At 56.8% G+C, this 10,348-nt stretch overlaps 1 protein-coding gene across 1 annotated transcript; it reads left to right on the forward strand.

Annotated features, from left to right (window-relative positions):
* The first annotated feature begins 4,447 nt into the window (after positions 1-4,447).
* On the forward strand, positions 4,448-10,091 carry ISL2 (ISL LIM homeobox 2). The gene is made up of 6 exons (XM_034668858.1): positions 4,448-4,589; positions 5,418-5,607; positions 5,887-6,149; positions 7,925-8,208; positions 8,784-8,951; positions 9,362-10,091. Exons 1-6 carry the CDS (start codon positions 4,532-4,534, stop codon positions 9,476-9,478), a joined length of 1,080 nt encoding a protein of 359 aa, XP_034524749.1. The 5' UTR covers positions 4,448-4,531; the 3' UTR covers positions 9,479-10,091.
* Positions 10,092-10,348: the final 257 nt, after the last annotated feature.

A 10,348-nucleotide genomic window follows, 5' to 3' on the forward strand; every position in this document is an offset into this window, starting at 1 on the left:
CACCAAAACCCAGCTCTCAGAACTGTATGGTGGGTGAGGACGTGAATGCTGAGGCCTCTTTGGCCTGTTCTCTACAACATCTCCAATTGCCTTGGGAGAAAAGTAGAGGACACCTGGCATGGGGCTGGTCCTCAGAGGGGCAATGGCAGAAACGCAACCCCAGGGGTGCCAGCAGGGGGAGCCCTGGCTTCCGGCTCCATCTCTGTCACTTACCAGCTGGAGGCAATGTCACTGAGCTTCAGTTTCCTTCCTGATACGGTAAAGATAACGCTCCTTCCACAAACGTCAACTTCCTTTGCATTGAGTGGGCGTGGCGGCCCTTTTGTAAGTGGGCAGGAGGCGGGATGCTGCAATGACCCCGTAAGCAGGATCCGGAGGCAGAGAGGCTGGTCAGCTTTGTCACCTGGGACAAATGACTTAACCTCTCCAAGTCAGTTTCCTCATCTGTGAAGTAGGGATCATTTCAACAACAGTAACTTCTTTCCAGAATTGTGAGGATAAGGCCAGTCAGGTGTGTGAAGGTGGCCCCTAGCAAGAAGCCAGTATGTTGGCCGTCATGGTGACTATACCAAAGATGTAGGTTAGATGCCGTATTCCTCTGCACATATGTGACTCCATGAAAATAAGGAGACAAAACATCTTTGTTCAGTGAAGGTCTCCTGAGCAGGTAAGAACGGGAAGGCAGCTGGGGAAGGAAGTCCAGCGTGGGGGTTCGTGTATGTATGTGCATGCATGCGTGCAGCTGTCGGAGCTCTCCGGGCCTCCCAGGTGGGATCTAACGTTGCACGGACAGGCAGGGAAAGGATGATCACCTTCGCTGGTGGTCAGTTTCTTCTCTGTCAAACACAGGCCCAGAAGAGAAAGTCTCTAGAAGCTCATCTAGTTTTCTGGTTCTAGAGCTGTAGAAGGAAGAGGAGGGATGGGAGGACTGACTAAGCAAAACTGTAAAATAATAAGTGGGCTTTGTTTTGTTCTATTTTGTTTTGTTTTAGTGATCTGGCCTGCTTTGGTGACCCTCCTCTCCTGCCAGCTCTGGGGCCCTAAGGTCTTGTGCTCTCCTGCTTTTTCTCTCAGGTCTCGTTCCCAGGGCGAGAGCCACTATCACTGTAGTGTGAATGACCACCTGTTATTCTGTTCTTTCTCAAGGGTCTTTACATAGTAAGTTGATCTTTCAGTGGAATTGTGAACAGAGTTTCAGGCAGCAGTGATGGGGTGAGGATATTTGGGGAGAAGAAATTCAGGGAGACTTCTCTGTGCTTCTGAAATCTTCCCAGGAGGAGGGTTATAGTTGGGGCTAGTTTTATGGGATAACACAGAGCTATGGAGTTCAAGCTCTAGTCCTCCTAAGGGAGACCAGTGCTCCAGAGCCCAGCAAAGGAGGCACCCAGGTCTCCTGCGTGCGGTAGCCTGGGCTGTGCAGAGCAGTGTGGTCCCTGCCTCTCCCAGAAGGGCACCCTGGGAGCAGCCAGAAGGCAGAGAAGCAGGGCAGGGCCAGGTCAAGGGTGCCCTGTGGCTGTGCCAGGGGAAGAGGTTTTCTCTAATCCCACACCAGCACGTCTCCCCAGGGGGGTGCTGTGACCCAGGAGACGCACGTCGAAGGCTCTTGAAACAGGTTGCTGGCTTTACAGCTCCAGAGAGATTGAAGGGGTTGCATGGTGGACCCACAGCCACGGGGGTCCTCAATGGCACAGTGAAAGAAGCAAGCAGATGGAGCCAGGCCGACCTGGCCGCGAATGCTAACTCTGACTCAGCCTGTGACCAGGAATAGTCATGTCGGCTCGGAAGCCTCAGTTTCCTTGGGGATTGAATGAATCTAATATTACCCACCTCATAACATAGCTTTCAAGTCTTGGGAGGCTAATAACAGGGGATTTGCTCTTGGTAGGGGCTGAACAAATATTAATTCTTGACTTGGCTTCCTGGCAGCCCGGGAGAGGTGACTGTGTCTCCCCTTCCCCGAAAATGGTCACAAAGATTGTTTTTCTCCTCTAGGTGGTGATGAATTTCACCCCTTGGCAGGAGAGGGTTAAAGTCGTGGCCTAAGATTCTGCTGGAGCCATCATTTCCTGGTGGCCTTCATCCTTGAGGTATTGATTATTCCCTTGTTCCTGGCCAGGTGCTGGGAGTCAGGCCAGGCTTCGGGGGTGGCCTGAGGGAGAAGCGAATGGTCCAGGCACACAGCCCAGCTCACCAGTATGCTCACCTGGTGCCCCCCATGACAGGACCGTGCACCCAGATACACAGACATCACCTGTACACACTCTTCTTGATTGCCCACCCACAGCCGACCCACCCAGAGCAAATGCACACTGAGATATACAAAGAAATCTTCCAATGGTAGACACACAGACACATTTCGACCTCCCCTCTACATCCACACACAGGCGCCCACACAGGAAAGACACAGCATACACAGAGGCTCCCGACACAAGGACATAGCCAACAACAATAATGACCATGGTTAACACGTACTGCACACTTACGATATGCCAAGTATTATTCTAAGCCTTTTCCAGAGGAGAGTTTCTTACAACAGTAGAGACAGCTATTATTTTATCCCCCATTTTACAGACGAGGAAACTGAGGGACAGAAAAGTAAAATAACATGCCTTAGGTCACAGAGTGGCCTGGCACAGACACAAGCACAGATTGCCTCCGCCCTCGCTCCTCAACCTCATTTATTCTCAAAGACACATTGGACCGCAGCGTTGCCACCGCCTCCCCCCCCAGACCTGCTCCCCACACACTCCCGGTGGGCGCCCTTTGGGAGCTAGTAGCCAAAGGCGCAAGACATGGCTTGTCGGCAGAGAGATTTCAGAGCGGTGACAGGCCCACGTTTCGAAGGCAGTGGTGCTGATCAGAAGCCTTGCGGGACGACGACGGGACAGGCAGCGTGAAGATCTAGACACAGCGCGGGCTGCCGATGGGCGTTCACCGGCCGTGCGGCGGACCATCGTCTAGCAGCTAGGTTAGTGTGCACGGAGGGCCTAGCCCGGGCTCCCGGCAAAGTCTCTCCCTGCGCCCTTGGCTGCACCCATTTCCCAGAGAGCAACCTAGAGGCTTGAGGCCAAACAGCCTTAGATTTTGAATAGAAGGGCCGCAGCGCTCGACCGCGCCCTCAGGCCGACCGGCCTGCAGGGACCTGGGCAGGGGTCTGGGGCTCCAGAGGAGACATTTTACCCCGAGGCGGGCACCGCGTCCCGCCCAGGCGCGCACCAAGTCCTTGGTACACCTTTTAACGGGAAAACAACAACAGCCACCATGGTTAGATACATGTTATTTATAATTCATGGGCCAGTCTTTGAACCCTTTCAAACAAAACCCACAGCGATTTCTTTGAAAGAAAAAAATGGATGCACTCTGCTCAGAAGTCTTGGGTTTTCTAAAGACCCACGAGCCGCTGCAGAGATAGTAAATTGCCCCGCGCACCACATTCGTTTCTGATTATTTGCGTTGCAGTTGGTTTGTGAAATGAAGCAGAGGAGTTTATAAAAACTGCTTATTTGGGAAGTAGGACGCACGTTCGACCCCAGCCTTGTTCCTAGAAGGAGCTGTGCTATTCGGGTAGCGGAGAGATGAGGGGAATCCATGTCAAATTAACCTCCCTCCCTCTGCCCCACCTCCAAATTCAAGTCAAGACTCGAATCAGGATCCGACAAGCGTCTTCGGATTTTGCGTTCTGGCGCTACCCACTTAATACTCCAACTTGGATAAGTTTTCCACAGGCGGGGATGGGTGGGGGGTGGGGAACGGGAAGAAGTCTAAAAAGAGTTTATCCAAACCCTCAATGGTCGTTCCCTAACTTCCCTCTCTAGCTCGGACCCTGAGGACAAAGGCGAACGAGAAGAGAAAGGTGACCGGCTGTACAGTGATGGTTGTATCCAAACAGACCTCCCTTTCCACCCAGGTCTCGTTCCAAAACAGTGGATTTTTATTTTTATTATTATTATTTTCTTTATTTGTGAAAGAAGGGAGATTTACAGGAGAGGCTTCCCCCTGCCTGCACTCCCCAGGTATCCATCACCCCGCTCGGGCATGCCTGGGAAGACCGCCCCGCAAGTCCAAGAGGAAGCTCAGAGCTGCGGTGGCCGCGGAGCCAGCTCGGAGGTGACGCAAGGTCCAGCAGGGATAGCCCGACCCCGGGCAAGAGAGAGAGGATCCTTGTAGATTTGGACGAGGGGGCTGCCCTCCATTGTTCACTCCGGGCCAATCAGGGTTTGCCCATTTCCTTGCAGCCAATCCCCCGTCACCCTCGCCTTCCACCCAAGCCACTCCGCCCAACAGCCCCCAGGTCCCCATTACCTCCCCCGCATCCCCCGCGGTTCTGGGGAAGCTTCTTGACGCCACAGGTCCCGCCCCCAGCTTCGGCCCCGGGCGAGTGCGTGCTGACGTCATGCTGCGTGCGGGCCAGTGCGGAATCGTTCCTTCAACTCAGCCGGGCAGGAGGAGTTAGTTACCAAAGAGCGGAGGTTGGGCGCGCGACCCTCGTCCTTCTACCCCTGGCCGCACACTTTGCGCACATCTTTTCTGCATGGTGGATATTATTTTTCATTATCCTTTCCTGGGTGCTATGGGGGATCATTCCAAGAGTAAGTTTTTCTGTGTGTGTGGGTGTGTATGTGTGTGTGCTTAATATGCAATATTTCTAATGCAGAAGAATGTTTAGCGGATTCTACAAGTGGCTTCTGTTTGACAGGACACTGGAGAGAAAAAATGAAACGAATACATTTCTCCTTTAGGCCACTTATCTTTGGAATCCTGTTGTTTTAATTTACAATTAAACATTCTTTCTCAATGTTAGGCTGCCAGGCTGACCTCAGTCTGTGAAATCTGCTTCTGTTTTGCGCTAAGGCAATTAGGTTTGATTTGGGGATGTGGGCTTTTTTGCTTGTGTGTCTTTTGGCTTTTCGAAGAAGGCAGATTTCTCTAGCTTGATCTGGGATATTTAAGAAATGCCAGAGAGAACGAGAAGAGACTCCGCTGAAAGCTGATGTCTGTGTTGGGATTGGAGAGAGTCGTTGTAAGAGGCAGTATGCGGACAGAAATGCCGGAACATCACCGTTCAGTATTGATGCGGTGGCGTCCGCAGTGCTTAAATGTCTTTTTATTCTTTCTTCTCACCTATGTCTTAGCTTTTAGTTACACGATATATGGATAAAAACGACTGCGTCCAAATGAATTTAGTAGCGAAAAAAAATGGGGGGTGAAGGGGAGACAAAAAGCCTTCTCAAATTCAGAAGATTTTGGTTTTTCGTTTCCAATTGTTTGGACGTTTAGGAAAGCCCCCTTTTCCCTGTAGTCGCAATTCTTGAACGGGATCGAGCGAACGAGCGGGTTGGGTTCGGGCTGGAGTGGCCGAGGCCCGCCCGGATCCGGGCAGCCCGGCCTGACGCGGGCCCCGCGCCCTTCCCCGGCAGAGAAGCCCGGGACTGCCATGTGCGTGGGCTGCGGGAGTCAGATCCACGACCAGTTTATCCTGCGGGTGTCGCCCGACCTGGAGTGGCATGCCGCCTGCCTCAAGTGCGCCGAGTGCAGCCAGTACCTGGACGAGACGTGCACGTGCTTCGTGAGAGACGGGAAGACCTACTGCAAGCGGGACTATGTCAGGTGAGGCCCGAGAGAGCCGGGGCTCAGCTACCGCCTGCGGGGGCTGGGGCTGGAGGCGGCGGCTCGTCTGCGCTCCCCGGCCTGGGGAGAAGGCCACCCCCCACTCCGAACGTGTGCCGCCGTGCGCGTCTGGGCCGCGAACTCCCCGAGGGCCGGTTCCCACAAACTCCCTGTGGCCACAAAGCGTCCTGGGCTTGCGTGCCCGGAGCCGGTTGCAGCCCGGGAAGCGAGGCGGGCCTCGGGCCCCTTGCTGACACCGACCGCGCCTTGGGCCCGCAGGCTGTTCGGCATCAAGTGCGCCAAGTGCCAGGTGGGCTTCAGCAGCAGCGATCTGGTGATGCGGGCGCGGGACAGTGTGTATCACATCGAGTGCTTCCGCTGCTCCGTGTGCAGCCGCCAGCTGCTGCCCGGCGACGAGTTCTCGCTGCGGGAGCACGAGCTGCTCTGCCGCGCCGACCACGGCCTCCTGCTGGAGCGCGCAGCGGCCGGCAGCCCGCGCAGCCCCGGCCCACTCCCCGGCGCCCGCGGCCTGCATCTGCCAGGTAAGCCGCGCGCGCCGGACCCGGCGCCCCCGGCGCCGTTGTGAGTGCGTGCGTGTGTGTACAGGGGTGCTTGTGCTCCGACGAAAAAGTTGTCACTCGTGCGTGGTTCCGTTTACCACGATTGTGTGCTTCTGTATGAGTGCAGAACTGTGGCTAGCAACACAGCCGAGTGTATGCCAGGGCGGGGGGTGGGGGGGTTGGGACACAATTCGTTGGTGGGTCAACATGAGCCGGAATCGTGTGCATGAGTGTGTGAATATGGGGGCATTGTGGAGAATTGTGTTCTCCAGGGTGGGGAATACTGGGACACCGGGCCAGGAGAAGGAGGGTGAATGACAACAGAATCAAAGGGGTGCCTGTCTGGGGAACTCGTATGGGGGATTTCAAGCGTGTGTTATTGCAAGAGAGGAAAGATAGGTTTGCCTGGGGGCATGTGTGTAAGGAATACAGCTCCCGTCCTAGAGCTGGGCCTGAGCTCAGCCAGCCAGAAGGCTAGCTAGCTGGCCGCCCCAACAAAGAGCGGGTGTCTGTGTTCGCGTTTTGAGGCCCAATTTGAAACAATTTAGCCAAGTGCTTCTCCTCGAGGAGGGTGTGGCGGCACAGTGGCTTTGGGATCATAGAAAACACTTCAGGCGATGCTCTGGGTCCTAATCCGAAGCTGGAGTCTGAGTGCACGGTAGTGGTCAGGGATAGTGCCCCAGGCTGGGCAGAGCCCAGCAGGCAGCCACAGACCCGAAGCGTAGATTTCTACGCAAGGCTGAGCCTCTGGGTGCGGTGTGGTCTTGTAGTGCTCCTCCCCTCTCTGGTCCTCGGTTTGCCTCCCCTACAGAGGGAGGCAATTGGGCTGGATGGGCTGTTTGTAACTATTTTCCAGACCTAGAAATGCCTTCCTGGGGATAAAATGTATCCGTGGGTGTGTGGACCTGGTTTGGATTGGGGGTGTGAAACAGGATGAAGCTGGTGGTGACAGCACTCCATCTCGGGTCTCAGAGGCGCTCCCTTTTGTTTGTTGCGGGTTTGAGTTGCGGGCCACGGGCATCAGGCTCTATTTACCCGGGGCTGAGAGAACCCAAAGCCAAGCGAGAATGCTAGCGGCTGCTCTCGGGCTGGGAGGGTGAGCGGCCGTGAGGCCGGGGAACCTGGAGCCTTAAAGGAGGAGACGCGGGAGCTGAGGCCCAAGGGCTAGCAGGGAAGAACGTTCTGTCCCTGGAGTCCCATCCGCGCCCCAGGCCGGGTCTTCGCAGCCTTGTCCGAGTGGTCTCTGAAGGAGGAGGAAAGGCTCTTGCAGGCCCCCAGGAGCGGGAGACAAGCCCCCTAATCCCGAAGCAGCGCGGCGCTCTGGGCCCTCGTCGGCCCGTTCCCCCTCCAGAGTCCCGGGAGCTCCTCCCTCCTCTTCCTCTGAAACTCCGACTTCTTCCGGAGGGCCTCCTTCGCAGGGCCCGAGCGGGCTTTCCTAGGGTCGGGTAAGTGGAGGAGGCACGGCCGGGAGAGGCCACTCGCGTCCCGCAGCGGCCTAGCGCAGGACTCCCACGCCCTGCGGGCGCTCCGGGGACAGCGCTTGGGGCGGCCCGCTCGGGGAACTAGGGAAGGGACGAAAATGGATAGCTCCCTCCGCGTAGGGCGCACAGCTGGAAAGGGAGACGAACAATAAAATGAAATCGCCGGAATCGTAGAGAAACGAAATAGGGCCTGGGAGGGCTCGGCCGCCGCAGGGCGGGGCACTGGGCGGGCGGGTGGCGGTCCCGTGCTCACCTCTGGTCCCCCTGTCCTCGCAGACCCCGGGTCGGGCCGGCAGCCCTCGCTGCGCCCGCACGTGCACAAACAGACGGAGAAGACAACCCGCGTGCGGACGGTGCTCAACGAGAAGCAGCTGCACACTCTGCGGACCTGCTATGCCGCCAACCCGCGGCCCGACGCGCTCATGAAGGAGCAGCTGGTGGAGATGACGGGCCTGAGCCCACGGGTCATCCGCGTCTGGTTCCAGAACAAGCGTTGCAAGGACAAGAAGAAATCCATTCTCATGAAGCAGCTGCAGCAGCAGCAGCACAACGACAAGACGGTGAGGGGCTGTGCACCTCCCCGCAGTGTCTGCGGGCTCTTTTATGGGCGCGCCCTGGGGAGAGCCAGGGGCAACTGGATTCTCCAAATAGCGCCTGTTTGTGCGTTCAGGGCGAGGCTTGCCTTGGGGATAAAGGCTGCTTCATTATCGTACCCGAGGTCAGATCTTGTCCTTGTCCCAGAGGCCTGCCTGAGTTGGAGGCACAGCTCTGAGCCCGAAGCGGCATGATTATGCGTCCCCTGCTAGTCGGGGCAGGTTGTGTCCTCTTGGCATGGCTTGGTTTGGAGACTTTTCCTCAAGAAAAATGGGAACAGAGGCCTCTAATTCATTTGCTCTGTTGGCCCCTTGTTGGCTCTCAGCATTGAGGCTGGACTATGGTAGAGGTTTCTGGGTCCGGAGTATCTTAACTGGGGAAGGAGGATTACCTGGTTGTGGTGTTGAGAGTCCCTCCCCCCAAACCGCTTCAGGCCCCAAATCTCGCACCAGTGCCTGGGGCCTCAGTGTCAGGGGTGTGGTGGGAGACACAGGACATCACTTTTGAACATCTCTCACCTCCACTTCTGCTTGTCCCTCAGAGCCTCCAGGGATTGACTGGGACGCCCCTGGTGGCGGGCAGCCCCATCCGCCACGAGAGTGCTGTGCAGGGCAGCGCAGTTGAGGTGCAGACGTACCAGCCACCGTGGAAAGCCCTCAGCGAGTTTGCCCTCCAGAGTGACCTGGACCAACCTGCCTTCCAGCAGCTGGTGAGGTCCCTACCTACCCACCGGACCGCAGGACTCACAGGGGTGGAATTTAGCTGTTTGATCAAGGTGGGAAGGAGGGACTTCCCAGGCGATGAGGGGCTGGGGACAGTTCTAGGCAATGAGAGGGCAGATAGATAAGGGGACTGCAGCCGTACCTCAGCCCATAATTCGCTCTAAACCAGGTCTCCCTGGATTAAAGCACTCGCAAGGGAGGTCGAGAGATTAACCAACCCGAGCTCCCGCCCTAATACCCCAGCGTATGCTTGGGGACCTGGCCTACATCTCCAAAGGGCTTGCTCCCAGCCGGTGGCTTGTCCCTAAGGGATGCCCTCGATTCAGAGTATGGGGCCTGGGAGCAGCAGCTCCGGCGCCTCTTCACCCGCCTCTTCCTGGTGTCTCCACATCCCCAGGTCTCCTTCTCCGAGTCTGGCTCCCTAGGCAACTCCTCCGGCAGCGATGTGACCTCCCTGTCCTCGCAGCTCCCGGACACCCCCAACAGCATGGTGCCGAGTCCCGTGGAGACGTGAGAGGACCCCATCCTCGCCAGCCCGCGGACCTCGCATGCTCCCTGCATGAGACTCACCCATGCTCAAGCCATTCCAGCTCCAAAAACTCTCTCGCCTTTGTAATTACTATTATTATTGTTATTTAAAGAGAGAGGACAGAGAAGCGGCCAGGACAGGCCAAAGGTCCAGGATACAACCTGCTTTCAACAGACGGAAGAGCCCTCCTCCAAGAACTTTTATTTTTTCAAAACCAGAATTTGGGATTTACTAGCGTTAGCTCTGCCCTCTCCTCTTCCCTCGCTCCGCGTGGCCAGGGCCTCTCTGTCCGCGCCCCCCACCCATGGAGAACAGGCGGGGCCCATCCGGCGCGGGGCCATCCCGAACCCGTTCAGGCGGGCCCCTACCCCAAGCCGGCCCCGCCATCCCAGGCGGCTTTGCCCTCGCTCTAAGCGGGGACGATCCAGATGGAACACTGAATCCCCAAAGCGCATGATTGCCGGAAAAAAGTAGAAACGAGACTTTCCTTGAAAATATTTTAAATTATCAGTCGACGGAGGACAGAGTGTGTGAGCCTTTGCCGAACAAAACGTAAGTTATTATTATTTATTGTGAGAACAGCCAGTTCACAGTGGGATGGATATTTTGGTCTTAATAAAAAAATAATAACCCGATGCGATGCTGCTCCTGTGTGCTGTGGGCGCAGCGGGAGGGCCGGCCGGACGCAGGTTGGGGCTTGGAGCTTGTTTCAATGAAAACGGAGCTCGGCGGAGCCCGCCGTGGGGTCCCGGGGGTGGGCCCAGCTGCTCGTGCCCGCGCCTCGCGCGCAGCTGCTCCGAGGGCTCCCGGCGGCCCGGGGCGGGCCCGGCGGGGATTGGGCGCCGCGCGGGGGGG

The sequence above is a fragment of the Ailuropoda melanoleuca genome, chromosome 9, assembly GCF_002007445.2.
Source record: "Ailuropoda melanoleuca isolate Jingjing chromosome 9, ASM200744v2, whole genome shotgun sequence".
NCBI classification, from domain to species: domain Eukaryota; kingdom Metazoa; phylum Chordata; class Mammalia; order Carnivora; family Ursidae; genus Ailuropoda; species Ailuropoda melanoleuca.